The sequence below is a fragment of the Octodon degus genome, unplaced genomic scaffold, assembly GCF_000260255.1.
Source record: "Octodon degus isolate 3935 unplaced genomic scaffold, OctDeg1.0 scaffold00170, whole genome shotgun sequence".
Taxonomy (NCBI): domain Eukaryota; kingdom Metazoa; phylum Chordata; class Mammalia; order Rodentia; family Octodontidae; genus Octodon; species Octodon degus.
The window spans coordinates 2362498-2380010 of NW_004524746.1; the positions used below are offsets into that span (position 1 = coordinate 2362498).

A 17513-nucleotide genomic window follows, 5' to 3' on the forward strand; every position below is an offset into this window, starting at 1 on the left:
TTAATAGCCTTATCCTTGGGTAGCACCGGGCGCAGTTCGTGCAGCGAATAGGCTGCACATGACCGCGGCCCTTTTTGGCACGACCGTTGTTCCTTCTTTTTTTTTTTTGTCGTCTTGGAAAGTAGGACCCGAAAGAGACAAATGGGTCTTTAAGTCAGAAGGAGGAAATGAAGGGAGGGAGGGAGGGAGGGAGGGAGGAAGGAAAGAGAAAGGATGAAAGGAAGAGAAAAAGGAAGAAAAGTAGGTAAGATCGAAGGACGGAAGCAAGGATAGAGGCACCTAATAGGCACCTAGTGCACACAGCGCAGGGTTTGGGATCATATAATGAAATCCTTTCTCCTCTTCTCTCTCCACTCACCATCATTTTCGCATTGGGAAACGTGGATCCAGCAATCGCGGTGTGGCTGGATTGGAAGTGCACGGGTGGCGTTCCTGGCAAAGTGGGTTCTTCCCACTAGTTTTAGTCTATGTAATGTGCAAAACCACACCCAGTTGTGCTGCTCCTCCTTTTACTGTTCCCGCCACCCTCAGTTCTGCCTGCAGTGCGTCTCTGCAAGTTACTTGACACAGAAAATCTTGTTTTTCGATTTCATTACCATATGTCATGCTGTTGACTATGACGACTAATTTCTGTTATTTCAATGCAGGACTGTGGTTTGTTGATTCATCCAGAGGAATCTTGTGGCTTACAGCCTATTTCTTCTGACTACCTTGAAGCCATTTCACAGCCTGAATTAAAGAATTGTCCATCTGGGGACACAAAAGGTGACTTTCACATTGGGTATCATTTCTCTTTTTAAAAATCGTTTAGTATAGGTAAGCATATATTTATTTAAAGCTAGCCATAACAATTTAAAGACCTTACATTTTTCATTACTGTGAACTGTACACACATAGCAGATGGAAATGAGGTGTTTTAATATTTGAGATGCTTTCGTCGATCAAGTCCTCTTGGCCTTCCTGTTTGCCTAGGTAGTCCTTTTGCACTAACAGGCCTCAGCTCTATACTAAATCTGCCAGAATGTTTCCCTAAGCTTCTAGTTGATATCTTTACATATTTCATGATACTCTGTTTCCTTCAATAGTCATTACCTTAATTATTTAAATAGTTAAAGATGTAATGAAGTATTTCATGTCAGAAGATGTTGGCTCCTTGGGGGAAAGGGGACCAACTTGACCATGTCACACCTTGATTCTCTTGGCACCTGGATTTGTACATTGTACATGGAAAATAATTATCTGTGGTGAACCAAGGAAGTGTAAAGGGTAAAAATCTATGTTTTAAAGAGTTTCATTTCAAATATCCTTGGGAACGGTTACTAATGCCCCTATATATTGAGCATAAATAGAGGTAGGGAAATTAAGACATCAAATTCAACGTGTGGTGTGAAAGCTTGCCTAGGCCTTGAGCAGACCTGCACTGACACTTTGTTGGCACTGCTCTCCACTCTCCCTTTCTCTTTCCCCCAATCTTCATTCCATAGAGACAGTGGGTTTAAGTCAAAGCTCAACTAAACATGTAAAACGACAATAAGAACAGAGCATGTCTTCTCCATGCTTCTGGGTTACCGATTAGTTCTCCTGACCGTGTCTTGCTCTATCTCAAAAGTCCAGTCACTCCGGAGTTATTCTACCCTTGCCATGAACTTCACACCATTGCTCACAGGGGAAATGTGTTTCCCAAACGGGCAGGGCAAATTGCAATTTGGCATGCACATTTAATAGATGTGGGCATGCCTCTGCTTCTGAACATGTGTTCTAAATAATGAATTACAGCCTATTTGCAGTCAGTGAGTGGGGAGGGATTTACCCATTACGGTGTGTCAGGTGGTGTGATTTGTGACTTTCTGCTAAATGAGACACATACTCCTAACATACAAAGGAGCCACCGATGTGTTCCATTAAATATTTTTTGTTCATATGACAATTTACGTCAGTCATAAAACAACTTAATTCTATTCTTCCTGCTATACCAAGTCAAAAGTCCTTCAGCAATAGTTCAAGATGGGTCCCTGGGATTCCTCAAGGGTGGCAGCCAGTTCTGCCCTTAAATGTGCAGGCTCTGTCATGGCTGCTTCTGGGTCTGGATGTTCCAGGTGATGCTCCAGCACAGCATTCTCTGTTTCCTCACTGTGTGAGCTTTATGCAGCAGTCAGTGCCTTAGAGAAGCCCTCAGGTGGATTTTCCACATCAAGTCTGTGGTTTTGAGCCTGAGCATTCTAGGCCTTTTACCTCTAGCCCTGTTCTTTCTTGCGCATCTCCTCCTGGCCTCTTTGCCTCCCTTTTTTTTACTATGTAGCTTTGAGAATCCAGGTTGTTGTCCACACTCTTCTCCTGCCCACAGGACTTCATCTTATGTTTGCCTAGCTCTTCTGAGGCTGTCTTCTTCTCCAGGCATCCTTTCTTCAGCAGATTCTGCATTGAGCTCTCCCCTGTGTTCCCAGAGAAAGCCTGCTCCCAACTCTACAAAAGTCCTCACTGCATTCTATTTACAGACTCTTTCTCTCTCTCTGACTCTCTCACTCTCTCTCTCTCTCTCTCTCTCTCTCTCTCTCTCTCTCTTCCACACACACACCACCCCCGCTCTGAGTGTGGTCTCCAAAATGAAATGATTCAGACCAGGAAGAGAGACCAGCATATGACAGTCCATAGAAGTGAGATTAATAAAGATGAAAACATATGTGAATTAACTTTTATCTAATCATTTTTATTTTCATGTTTTAGAACAAACATAGAGAAACATCTGCACACACACTATAGTATGTGTGTGTTTGTGTGTCAGGGCACTCACTCTCTCTCTCTCTCTCTCTCTCTCTCTCTCTATATATATATATATATATATATATCCATGGATTTCCTAGTTCATATGCTCCTCCAGAGCATGAAGTGTTTCCACCTGCCAGGGTCCAATATATATGTAGAAAATGGTTGCTGAACTAAAAAAGAAGATCCAAAAAGTCTTCTCTTCTGTGGAAGAGTGAGAGTGCCAGGACACAACCACACGGTGACTGCTCTGTGCTAGAACTCTGAAAGGCTCAGAGACTCAAAGCTCCTTTGAGTGAAGTCGGAACAGCATCGCAGGGGCACGTTGTTTGCTGCCTGAGACGACTTCCTGAAGAGCAGGAGTGCTTCCTGCTGAAAGGACAGGTTGGGCGGTAGACAGCACTGGAAGGAGGTTTATTCAGGAGCTCTAGCTCACACAGCCAAACACATTCTGGTTCAGAAACCTTATTTAACAAAATATGACATTTCTTCAACAAAATTTGATCCATTTTTCACATTGCAAAATATTTTTTCAATAACATTACCTAACATTGTTTTTTAATAACTTTTCTATTCTTAAAGTGATGTCTATCTTTTAGGAAATAATTTAAGATATAACCTAAGAATTAAATTTGTTGCTTAAGACAAAAGGGATTTTTTTTTAATGTAGTAGGTACAGAGTCTCACCACATAGCTCAGACTTGTAGTGATCCTCTTGTTTTCAGCCTCTCCAGCACTGGGATTACAGGTGGCCTACTCAGGGTGTTCCAGGGATAGGGCCAGCGTGGCATGTGGTGCCAGAGATCAAACCCTGGTCCCTGTGCTTGCCTAAGCATGTGCTTAGTCTGCTGAGCTATCTTGTGGCCAAAAGTAATTCTTTTGATTTGGAGAAAGAAGAAACTTATACAATCTCATTCAATGACAGTTGACTCTAAGGAAAATAGCTCAGACTGTGTTTTATGGTATGTAAACAAAAGATTTCTTTATACCTTGTTTTTAGCAAGGAAATATGACAACTCTTAACATTTCTAATATCAAAAATATAGATATGGAATGGCCAGATAGCTCAGCAGATTACAGTGCCTGCTTAGGCAGATGCAGGGACCGGAGTTTGATCCCCAGTGTGCTGTGCCAGCCCCGCCCCTGTAGTGTGCTGAGATGGCAATTAAGAATGAGTGTGGTGGCATGCACCAGTAATCCCAGTGCTTGGGAGGCTGAAAACAAGAGAATCACTATAAGTCCAATCTGTGTGGTGAGACCCTGCAGACCCTGTACTAAATACATAATATAGATAGAAAGATAGATAGATAGATAGATAGATAGATAGATAGATAATGTGTTTTTCTTCTTTATAAAAGCCACTTTATAATATTATAAAGCATGTCTAGCATGTATGATTTTATATTTCCCAATGATTATAATCAGAGTTGATCTTTTTCCTCTGTTGCATCAACCAATCTGCTAAATGTCTAACATCAAGGGCCAGCGAGATAACTCAGCAGACTAAGTGCCTGCTTAGGCAAGCACAGGGACCCGAGCTTGAGCCTTAGCACTACAGGCCACATTGGCCCTGCTCCAAGGCAGGCTGAGCCAGCACTGAGCCTGGGCATGGTGGTGCACACCTATAATCCCTGTACTAGGGAGGCTGAACACAGAAGGATCGCTACGAGTCTGTGCAGCACAGTGAGACCCTGTACCAACGACATAAAAATAAGCACAGACTATAATATGAATAAAATAACTTTTAAGAAACAGTTTCATTCCCCAGAACATTATTCCTTAAAACATATGCCACACTTTATCTTAGAAATCACAGCTTTGATTCATTCAGTGTTTAAATGTATAACACAGAATTTATGTCTCTCTCTTTTGACAAATTTAGTGAAGAGCTGGTGTCATTTAAAATGTTAGGAACCCCATCTAGCAGATGTTACACAGATGACTATTTCAAACAGTATTTGTAACTCATAATAAACAAAAACCATTGTTAGCAAATACAAAAATGCAAAAATTTATGATTGTATAAATAAGTAGTACCGTGAACTACTGGGGCCAATTTTTCAAAGACCAAAACAGCGCTATTCCTGAAATAGTGTGGAAAGTGCTTATTGGTTAGGTGTTAAATAAGCCAACTTTCTGAAATCCTTGTTAATTTAAAAGCAAAGCAAAGAGTTTATGCTGAGAGGAACAAATATATCTGCCTGACTTCTGAAGGGTTTTGTTTTGTTTTGACAGTACCAGGGATTGAACTCTGGACCTTGCACTTACCCAGGCAGGCTTGTGTGCTACTGAGCTATATTCTTGGCCTGATGTTTGAATTTTGGTTCCATATTTCTGCTTCAGTTCACAGTATACCTCCTAAAATGACTCTTACAATTTTTTTTTGGAGATTTTTGTTTGTTCTTTGTTTTGAGACATGATCTTGTTATGCATTGCAGGCTGGCCTTGAACCTGCTTCTGTAGCATTTGAACTTCCATTGACCCTCCTGCCTCAGCCTCCTGAGTACTGGCATTATAGGTGTGCACCACCATGCCTGATATATTGCACATTTCTTCCTTTTCTTACAATCCATAACTTCCTCACCTCCTTTTCCTTTTCTTTTCTCCTCCCCAGTTTCTCTCTCTTAATATCTGCATTTTTCCCTTTTGGTGGTCAGTCAGTAAAAGCAAAAACCTATATTATCTTTTATACTTTAGTATTGTAACTCTTTCCTCAAACACAAACACTTATACAATTCATACATCCCTGAAGTCATGTATGTAAAATGTATTATACTCGTGCCTTGGGAATTGAAATTATTCCCACTGAAATTCCTATCACGCGACAGACTTCTCCCAGCAGCACCACAAATCAGACTTCAAAAGGTAAAGCATTTCATTTTTTCCCCTTTATAACTGAGCCCTGCTAGTCACTAAGGCTGAATGTGATAAACACAACTTCGCTGGGCCATTAAATACACTATTCCACACATCCTCGCACCAATTCTGTGAGAGCACGAAACACAGCTCACAGAGGAAGGCTTCAAGGAGACATGGCTAGAACGAGATGAAGTGACTCACACCAAAAGACCATCAGTTAAGTTAAGGAATAATAACCAGCCTTTGAAATGATATATTCTCAGAATCCTGAAGCAGTTCTCTTATACTTAAAATGTTTGTCAGCAGGGACTATATCTATTTCTGATTGGTAATCTAAGCATGCCTAACATCAATAAATATTTGGGGTCAACAGACTCTTCATACCTTGGCCCTAATGAAATGCTTCTGTACTGTTTCAAAATAGATGATTGAATAGTACTTAGGGGTTTTTATATAAATGCGTGGCTTTATGGATCCCATCTCATACTTAATTCCAGGATGATCTAGGTTGTTTCAGGACGTCATTGTTTGTTGCTCTTCTGCTTGGTTGCCAGGAGCCATGCATTAGTCCCTTGTGTTTCTACAAGTCTAGGAGAGCTCTCACTGTAATTTCTCTAATTCCAGGCCATATGCTCGAAGTTACTTGCGAACTATAATTTCACCAATAGAACCTTTCACCAAAGGAAGTTCCTCCATCTATTCCAGGTCAGTGGATTGTGCCTTGCCTGAGTTGTTCCGACGACAGGACCTGCGACTGGAGAGAAATCACTTGGCAGCCCAACAACTGTCAACACCGTGTCCTGACAAAGCCTCAGCTCCAGCAGTGCTTGGGGGGAAGAAAGGTAGGTTCTGGGTCCAGTCCAAGAAGCTGTTTAAATTATTGCCACCTGCAGCCCCAAAAGCCAGACAGTTGTGTTCACCAGATCAGTTTCTGCTCTCTCCCTCTACAAAGCAAAACTAACTGAATGTGACTCGTCCTTTTGAATTATAGGTAGATGTCATGATAGAAGAACTTCCATAATTCTCCCTTGAACTGTTCATTTTTCTCAAAATCAGTGTATTTGACAGATGGAGGATATTAACTGTGTCCTGCGCTGACCCAATTCCATGCAATTTCGCAGCATGACTTGGTGGGATCTTGCCACGTCAGCCCGCAGTTGGCAGTTCAAAGCAGCTGGCCTTGTCAACGGCAGCTCCAGCCGGCACTGTTGTTGAAACTGACATCTGTAGCTCAGCACGAGGAATCAAATGTTCTTGCATGCAAGACTCGTAGAGCTTACCAAATGCATGGCATTGTTTTTACACTCTAACTTGCTGACCTTTTTTCACATTCTTGGGCAGGTCTCACTGGACCTCATTAGGCTGACTTTCTCTTTAATGCAGCTCCTAAGCTGATTTCTTGGACATGCATGTCTTCTTGCTAGGCATGGCCTGACTAGGTAGAGTCCGGCAGAAGTCTCAGACATGTGAAATGGGCCCATAGACTGAGACGCTTGGTTAACATCAAGTAAGTAATCTTTCTAGATTTTCGAAGTACTTTTTATGCGATAGACATTTCCTTACCCAGTATGTGTAATCTCTCACACATGAGTAAGGCTGATTTTGGAAGCTGATTTGTATAAAGCTCTATTAATGATTTTTTTTTTAAAAAGCACTGGGTATAACGGATACCCCATTTTCTACTAGCAATTAAAGAATGGAGTGAGTTAAGGGGCTGGATAAGAAGATAGATGTCTTCTTCATGATTTCAATAAATATACCCCAGTTTTCATGATTGAGAATAAACTTAATGATAAAGCTACAGTATCAGTTACTTGATGAAAAGGAAGAGAAAAATTATTTCTTGGGGCCAGAAACATTACTAAGCATTGATTCCATGCAAGGAACTGTGAACCTAGTTTTCTTAGATCTTCAATCCCACAAGACTGTAAGCCCCATGAGGACATGGTAAGTGCCCAGCTTATGAAGATTTAAGTTAGAAATGTTCAGAGCTGTACTTTATTAGTTCACTTTATCAAATTATGAAAAGTCTGCCTTATGTAGTTCTTCCATAATGCAGCTCATTCCTAAGTCAACGACTTACCATATTCACTTACTATTTGACTCTTTGCTGAGCACAACTCCTGATATATAGCAATCCCTTAATAAATATTGGTAAAGTTAAGTATGTAGCTGGATGCTGGAAAGGCTCAACCCTAACATATACTAGGTCCTAGGTTTAATCCACCAACCAATCTCTCAATCGATACCTGTTGAGTACATGTGTAAATTAAAAGTATGATTATTCTTAATCACAACTCTTTGAGGTAGATGTTATTACTTCTATTTTCTACTTAAGAATTTACAGCTCAGAGAGAGTGAGCACTTCACTGGCGACTACACAAATGTGAGTGCTGTGACTCAGGCATGTGACCACCGACTTGGGGGATCCATCCCATCTCACCTCCGTATGGCAAATATGCAACACTGGGAGTGATGACAAAACAAGTACGTCACACCAGACAAAGGTCTCTGAGCTCAGAATACCACTGTGAGCTCAGGATTTAGAGCATTTGAGAGAATTCCAAGAAGATGTCACAGTCTGTGAACCTGAAAATCAGTAGATACTAAATTCATCGCTATATTCCATTGCTTTGGTTGTGACAAGCATTGCTTTCCAGGCTTATTTTTTTTTAACCTGTAACACAATGAATAAATACTATCTCTTTATGGATTAATCAACTTTGCAGAAAGTTAAATGCTTTGTCTCTTCGATAGACATGCTATAATAACAGAATCATAGAGTTACTTGAAGAACAGCTTTGACTCACAGTGGCTCTGGGCTACAGGGCCCGAGCTAAGGGTGCCAGCCTAGTAAGGGGTACGCGCCCTCTTCCTGGCTCCCAGATGATGCCTTCTTTCTGTGCACTCATGTGACAGAGAAAGGCTTCTAGGGTCCATTTAAGTCTAACCGTCTCCCACAGGTTCCTAGACTGCATCTCTCATACTGGGAGTCTCGTGTCTGGAGAGAACAGAGCAGTAAGTCCACAGCTCTGTCTTCAGTAATTTCAAAGCTGATTGTTGGCAACAATGCCAAGTAACAGTGACAAGGGAAGGTTACTTTTCCCTACCCATTTACAAGAACAGCAGCCTGCTGCAAAGTCTAGGAACAAAGACCTGTGCTCACATGAGGTACTTTCAGCAGCCCAAGCTTAGCACCAGCCCTCTCCTAGCCAGAGACCTACTTCAGGCTGGTGTATGCAAACACATTTGCTGGCACACTGGTGAGGATCCTACTGAGTCTTACCAAGATGTTAATTTATTCTATACACAACAGGAAAGCATTGCCCACTTTTAGGAAAACACTGACATAGCCAGAATTAGAAAGATTACACTGTACCAATTTGGAGACTGTCTAAGAGAAGGAAGTGGATGCTAAGAAGACAGAAACTGATTAACAGGACAAAATCAATTACAACATTGATAAGACAAAGTAAGGATAGGCTATGAATAGACTAATCCTTTCATTGTAAAAGCTCATATATGCATACCAACATTCTTGTGTATACAGAAATTTCTGGAAATATCTAAGACATAAAAGTAAATACATAACAAGAGGGGATTGAGACTGGGATAGGGTGCCAAATAAAAATGCATGACCATGTGTTCAAAAATTATTAGAATTTCTGGGGATGGGGAGGTAGTTCAGTAGAATAAGCCCTTCTCTGGCAAGCACAAAGGCCTGAGTTCAATCCTCGATTCCACAAAAAAAAAGTATTAAAAATTCCAAGAAAATAGAGGCATAATTAACCAAGCACAGGGCTAGGAGACTACCACTCACAGCTCCATGAAACCAACTCAGGCACCACAGCAAAGTATAGCTGTGACAAGATTGTTTTCAGTATTTCTGTATTATTTTCATTTTTTTCAATACCTAAGCATTGTTTTCTCAATCTAAAAATTATATTTTAGAATTGAAGTTGCAACAGTGAATGACAGAGCATTTGCCCAACTACATAAAGCCCTGAGTTCGATTCCCAGTACCGCAGATATATATTTCTGAATGGAAATTGAACCCAGGGCCTTTGTACTTAGCTTCATTCTCATCCTTATTTTTCTTTTGAGAAAAAAAAAAAAAAAAGAACTATGTTGTCCAGGCAGTACTCTAACTTGAGATTCTTCTGCCTCAGTTACTCGAAGTGTGACATTGCAGGCATGCACCACTGCATTGGCCAAAAAATTTCTGTATTTTCAAAGTTGGTATAAATAAGATGCAGCATAAAGTCAGGAGACATTCAAAGGGGAGGGTTTTAGAAAGCTATTTCACATTCAGAATCACAGGAGTTGGTAAATCAAGTGCATTCACACATAAGCCTCATAGCAGACATAACTGTATGACATTCACAATTACAACTTTGATATCTCACCTATTTTATAAAAATCCCCTTTGTGAATTGCAGGTGAGAAAAATGTTTTCCCAGGATACTTGTCTTTTGTTATCCATAAGAATAATGAAAATATACTAAGGATTTTATACGTCCTTTCATTAATATAAAATTCTAATCCTTAATTAGAATTAGCTGAAAATCACTATGCCATTCCTATGGCAAGTTCACACTGAAGCATGATAATTATGAAAACAGAAGTAGTTTTTTTTTTGTTTTTTTTTTTTTGCAGTACAAGGGATTGAACTCAGGACCCTGTGCTTGCCAGACAAGCACTTATTCAACTGAGCTATCTCCCCAACCCTGATACTTTGTTTTAAAAATATATTAGATGCTGCCATTTTGCCTCTTTTCATATGTCAAATCAAGAAAATAAGTAGATTGCCAATTTTACATAGAAAAGCATTTTGCACATGTGGAAGGATAGCAATATAGTAACGAATCAGAAAGATCCTCAAACCAGCAATTGGAAACCTAAGCCATAGTTCCAATCCCATTAGATAAAACGACCTTATTTTATTCATTAAATTAATCAAATTAATTGTGGTACCTCATAGCAGAATTTACAGTACCCTAACATGTCACCTGGAGCAGAATCCAGCTGGTCATATAATTAAGTTCTGAATATATGTCTTTGTAAAGTTGTGTTGTTGATTCATTCACTTACTGTTTGTTGAGGTAAGAATCCATCATGAGTACGTAACAATAGCCTTCAGTGTGCCAACTTTCTAGAGGAAGATGGAGGAGAGATGCAATCATTGCAATACAGTGTCACCATCTCAGTGCTAGAGAGGATCCCAGAAGCAGGCTCTGGGGCCAGACCAGGAGGGTCTGAGAAAGTTGTCAAAAAGAATGTGGGTGGGCTAAATAATATTTATAAACTTCTTTTTTTAATGTATTTAGTACAAGGTCTACAAGGTCTCACTATACAGATCAGACTCTTTAGTGATCCTCCTGTTTTCAGCCTCCCAAGAGCTGGGAGTACAGGGGCACACCACCCCACCCAGTCTCAGTCAGCATGCCCTGGGGGTGGGGCCAGCACAGCATGCAAGAGATCAAACCCTCACTGCTGCATCTGCGTAAGCAAGGCACTTTAATCCGCTGAACTCTCTGGCCAACCCTGAATATTTATAATTAGAAGTGATCTAAGCTTCACATTACTTTGAAATAGTTTAATTAAAGTAGAAAAATAGGGTACTTCCCTTCATTGGAGGCTTTGCTATGAGAAGCCTACATTCAAGCCTAGTGCTTTCTTTGACTTCCCTCTTATGGAAGATGGGTCAGATTAAGATGTCAGGACCAACTGATGAGTTAAGCGCTAGAGCTTCCCATCTACTCAGCTACTCCAGTTTTCATACCTTGGACTATGTAAAAGTAGAACCATACTGACCTGAATATGGCCTTATATCCTGAAGGTTTTCAGTTAATATGGAAAACTCAGGGTTTTAACAGCAATAACCCAGAAGATTAACTGTTGGCAGAGAGTCCAAAATTGCACTACAAAGAAATAGTACTTTAACTCCTAATTCTGGCATACTTCTGTTTTGGGGACCATGTTAAACCAAGTTATCTTTCTCCAAACACTCATATTAAAAGGCAATAGCATTTCATGGGGCCACTGAGAATTGCAGAAGGTCAGGCCTCCAAATAGCATTCTGCTTTCTTTCGAATCTCCAAGTAGTCATTTCTCAGATCAGTTTCCTTATGTTGTTATTACAACCATTTCCCTCTTTTTCCTCCTGTTTTATACTGCTGAACGCCAAGTCTATACTTGGAAATGTAAGCCCACCTGTCAGGAAGGCACAAATCCATAGACATCTGGAAAGGGGCTCAGGTTTTCAGTAACCTTGACCAGGAACCTCAGCTCACCTAATGTTGTGTGGGCAGCACTGAACTTTCTGCTGACCTCAGTCACTTGCCTTGGTGTCAGCCATGCTGGGAAGAGAGACAGAACAAACCCTCAGGTGGAAAGACAAGCTTGCATAGATAGAAGACAACTTAGTGTGAGGGCCTCTTAAACTAAACTCTAACTTTATCCATCAATCATTTCTATATATTGGGTATGATTATTGTGATGCATAATTGTGTTGTATCCAAACAAAGTCAATTAAAAAAACAAAAAGTTGGTATCAATGATACTTTTGTGCATTTCTCTACTAAGTATATACCCACCACTTAATAAACCCTAACTACAATATGACTAAAAATTTATTAGAATTTAACTTTGTAATCACAGTGTGAAATACATAGGCAATGGTTTAGGAATATGTGCATTGAATTTATACCTCAAAAAACTTAGGAGCCTGACCCAACTGAACTAAACAAGCCTTTATTTTGTCAATTGAAAAACAGCTCAGAATTTAAATCACTAAGAAAATACCTGAAGGAAAAGTATTATTAACAAAGGGAAATATTTTTAAAAAGAAAGGGAAATATAAAAGCCAATATTTATGAAAACTTTTTCAGATCAGCTATTAAAACAAGAATTTTCAAGTAATGTTTTCAAGTTGAGTAGTGTCTTGGACTTTAAGGTATTTAAATTGTTGAAGTGTGACTAATTTATAATAATGCCATCTTTAATATGTGAATTCCATTATGGTTACATAATTCATTGTCGCTGTCAGTTTCAATCCTTGGGAGTGGATAAAAGGGGAAAAAAGTACATCCACAGTCATCATGACTTTTACAGGACTTCCTCCTTCATCATTCAAGAAATGCAATGACAACCCAGAGCAAATGACAATGTAGCAAAATGATTTTGTTCCAACAGGTAGAACTATGTCTGATATTATATACTTTTCCACCTTCCTTCTTTTGCCAGAATATGTGTGTGTGAATGTTTTTCTTAAATCTTAATCTCACATTTTTCATTAAGCTGACCAACAGTTTAGCTGCTCATCTATAACCAACTAAATCCATGATTAGAAAATATTCAGGACAACCACAACACATTTCACAGAGAGATACTTTGCTGCACTAGATTTTCATCATGGTCTGAATATCATTAGCTTTCTGATCGGTCTCAGGTTTGTGCTGCGGTTGATCCACCCCCGTCTCCTTTAGAAATAGTTATTTATCTTTTCAGAGCAGTGTTTCTCACTTTTAGGCTCCTAGAATTAAGGTGGAACTTTCTAAGTGTGCATGTGATGCTTGGCCCTGAGCTAGGTGTGGTAAGTCAGGGTCCGCCTCCCCTCACTTTCATTTTCTTTTTTTATACCTGTGTTATGGCTGTCCAGGAAGCAGGCACTACCTACAAGAATGGACAAGTAGCTCCTAGTGCATTGCTCTCTGACTTCTCTTCATGTTTCTGGAGGTTTCTATTAGCTGGGCTGACTTCCTTGTTGGCAGCTACAATAACTTGATTGGATTCAAAGGAATGCCTCAGTTTCTGTAAATATTGAAGATAGGACTTATGCAGGATGAAATAGCAGAAAGATGAAATGGTTTTCCAAGAGTTTTCTTTTCTAATTCAACACTTTATTGATATAGCCCTGTGAGCCACTGAGGCCTCACTTCTCATTTCCTTAAAATGACTTGCTGTTTCCTTGCTGCTTGGATGACTCTGGGGAAAGTGTATTGAGTAGTCAGCCTCCCATTGCTTAAAGGAATACAGGTTGACTTGGCTCTGCATCAGTGCCTGAGTGGCTGGCTCCAGGCAGGAGCATTGTGCAGATGGATGTGGTGGAACAAGAAGGAGGAGTGGATGGGAAAGAGCAGCAGAGAGGAAGGGCCCAGGAAACCAAGAGATACACTCTCTGTCACTGCTCCCAGCACCCTCAGGAGTGCTTCACTGAGCAGCTAAGCAGCTCTTACTCCAGCCAACGTGACAAACAGCACTGACAGTCATAGTGATGGATTAACACATTCATGTGTTTCAGTCATCATCATTAGGTCACTACACTAACAGTGAAATAAAGTGGAATGAAAATCGTGTCACTGTGTAATTATAAGTTCCCAAAGTCTTGATTGTGTTTTCACCAATAAATATTTATTATATCCCAGGGGACCAACTTCTGTAAGTGTATCAGTTAGGGTTCTCAAGAGGAACAGAACCAATAGAAACTGGCTGTATGATTATGCACAGGAACTTATTGTGTAGGCTTTCAGAACCAGAGGCAGCAGAGTCCACAAAGGCTCTTCACAGTATCAGAAGCAGAAGACTCCACAGTGGCCATCTGCTTGCTGGAGAGCCTGAGGATCCAGTAGCTGCTCACCTCAAGAAGGTGGAAGACACAGAACAAGAGGGATAGGGGTGCAATACCAGCCAAGGGCCGAAAGCATGGCAGATCACTGTGCAGTTATGGAAAGCTGAAGAAACTGAGATGATGCCCAAGCACAACACAGAAGGCTAGAGCTACTTAGAAACAAGAACACTTCTTTCTTTCCTTTTTTATTCTACCCAGACCATAAGCCCACTTACTGGTTGCTACCACCCATATCTAGGCTGGGTCTTTCCATTTCAGTGTATGGACCTACATGTCAGCTATCCACAGACATACCCAGATTGTACTTTACTAATCTGGTAGGAATTTCTTCATCCATTCAAGTTGATAAGTCACAATTAATTGTCATTCTAAGAGAAGAAGTTTTGGGGGGCATCATACAGATTGTAAGGATCCATTGGTCTCAGTGTGATCTGTTCTACCCAGAGAGAAATGGCAGCAGGAAGGAGGAAAAGATAGACAAGAAGACAAGAACTGAGTTAGGTGGTGACTCATCTGCCTGGTTGGTGAGACTACTCCCCCCACCCCAGCAGCAATATGGATGTTTATTTGTACCTTTGCAAAGTTAGTAACATGTGACACAAGGTTACCTGCAACTAATAGCCTGCAATGTTCAGGCAGGATGTTTTTCTCAAGATTGAGGTAGCCTGACTGCAAAGGTAATGGGGCCTCATCGTGCCCTCCCACATCGGATCAATTTCAACTTCGGCAGCTTCCAACATTTCTCCCTTTTTTGTTTTGTTTTGTGAGTGATGGGTGCTCCACTGCAGTTGGAGAAGCTGTGCTTGGAAAACTCTGTAGAAGACCTTTTTATTCTTGATGCCAATCTGAAGAGTTTAGGTACTTGAATTCAGCAATGTATCCTATATAGCTAAATAGTCCTTAATAATAATGAGTTATCAGTACAGCTGGTAAGTGTCAAAAGTTGTTAGTGACTTGAACCTTTTACTTAGCATATTAATATGGCATCATTACTTTTCACATCTCCTGGTTACACTTTTCTGCTGGATGGTTAATGCCAAGTTAAAGTAAGACCTGTACAAATACAAATTTAACTTTTGCCATCTAACAAGGTCAGTTAACTCTCCTTAGGATTTACCTTGGAACCATGTTCAGAACCTCTCAGATCTTCTGTCAGTGTCAGCCATCTCAATGAGTCATGGCCATTGCTTGACCAATTTACTTTCTGTGAAATATTGAGAGACTTTTTTCTTTCTAGGTGACTCTCCTTAGGCACACAACACCAATCACTTTCCTTTGTGGCCCCATTATCTAATCAGGGACTCAACTGAGTTACAGGATGTCACAGCAGAGGTTTACCTATGTCCTGAGTCCTCAATGACCTTGAAGAGCTTGGGCCAAAGTACCTGTTATCCGTTTAGACCATCTATCTCTCTAATTTTTGGTCTCCAAATGTTAAACACCCAGAAAAGAAGCTTAATGACATTACCGTATAACAGAGGCAATAAGCTTAACATTACTATTCATCTGAATATCAAACACCTTGGACATAAATGGAACTGTTATTGTCTAACAACCATGGATAGATACTCTACTATTTAAATCTCTATGGAAAGTTAAAAGACAACAATTACATATTTTTACACAGAAATTTAGAAATCAAAACCATATACAACATTGTAGCCGGACAACCCTGATGACATTTTGTGACATACTTAAATTTTCATTTTGGCACAATATTTTTGACCAGTCATCTTGCTGAAACACATAAAATGTTTTTACCTAATTAGTTGTTCTTAAATGGGATATATACCACAAGTTTTTTGTTAAAGGCAGAGGTTTGAATTTGAGAGAAAGTCTTATCACAATAAGCAATCTTTTTTTTTTTTTTTTACATTTTGGAAGACTGGTACACTTGGTTGTAGTTTATTTTATTTTTATTTTTTGTGGTATCAGGGATCAAACTCAGGACCTTGAACTTGCCAGGCAAGCATTTACTCCACTCAGCTATCTCCCCATGACTTGTATACTTGGAATCATGAATATACTTAATACACCATGAGATTAACAATAATGACATCATACACATGTGAAAACCTTTGTTTCTTAATTTAGTTTTATACCAAAACCATTTTTTAAGAGAAAACCTTTTAAAAATAAAAAAAGTAAAAAAATGAAAAGAGAAAACCTTATTGTAATTTTTTCTGGTAAACTTTATCTTTTAACCAATGATCAATTTATTGAGGGTGTCTCCTAAGAGACTATTGAGATTATTTGGAGCTCCTCATTAATGAACAAAAAGTTGGTCACACCTTTTATTCACCAGCTGGATGCCTCTCTAATAATTTCTCCCTACTCTAAGGAATTTTTGCTTAATTAGCATATCCTGGAAAAATGCGAGCATATCTTCTGCCCCAGGTTAGTAGTGGACTGGGTCCCTTCCATTGTCTGGTAAGGAGATCTCTCCAAAAGACCTTACATAGCCTTTTTCTTTCTTATTTGATGGACTTCTTTCTGCTGCTATATTTCAATCTTTTGTAGAATTCAAAAAAATTAACAGTGTGTATTGACAAGTGAAGTTGGAGGGATTGATCCCCCCTTTGTTTGTGATTGAATTGTAATTGTCCAGTGATAAACCCATATCCTATATTTTATAAGAAGAAGCCATACATTTCCTCACTTAACCTAATATGATCTGTGGGGGGGGGGGGAATTTAACCTATCGGAAGGATAATGATAGTAATACCAGAGAAATTAGGCCAAAATCTAGATGGAGCCAATTAATATTACCAAGTAAAGCCTAAAAATCATGAATGGTTGATCTAAATTATTTGGGGCACATATCTTTGTTGGATAAGGTAGCCTAAATATGAAGAAGTTATCATAGAGTCTACCCCTTTGGAAGCACTGGGCCTTTTATTATTTAAATGAGATGTCAAAATCAAACTATTATTTAAACTGCACTGCTTTCAGATTATACTCCAGGCTTCTACATTTGTTTGTAAAATATCAAAGCTTTTTTAAATACCAACTTTAATTTAAGACTGTAAAACATGCAGTCAAACTTATTAGGAATTAAAAGAATTTTAAGAAATCTTTTCAAATATCCCCATTATTGCAAATCTTCAGAAATAAGATTTCCTTTTTAAAGCAAACTATTTTTATCTGTAAAATGGGAACATATGTCCTGAGTCTTAATTGACCTTGGAAGGCCAAGTCCAAAATGTTGGCTTTCCTTGCAGCTCTCCTTTTTCTCCAATTTTGGTCTGCAAATCTAGGTTGT

At 39.6% G+C, this 17513-nt stretch overlaps 1 protein-coding gene across 3 annotated transcripts in view; it reads left to right on the plus strand.

Annotated features, from left to right (window-relative positions):
* Cped1 (cadherin like and PC-esterase domain containing 1) overlaps positions 1-17513 on the plus strand; it is a 296384-nt gene that overhangs the window by 242708 nt on the left and 36163 nt on the right. For all 3 annotated transcript variants that reach the window (XM_004643315.2, XM_023703413.1, XM_023703414.1), the window contains exons 17-18: positions 648-765; positions 6328-6464. In XM_004643315.2, coding sequence (XP_004643372.2) covers positions 648-765; positions 6328-6464 — 255 coding nt within the window. The remainder of the gene's footprint in view (positions 1-647; positions 766-6327; positions 6465-17513) is intronic.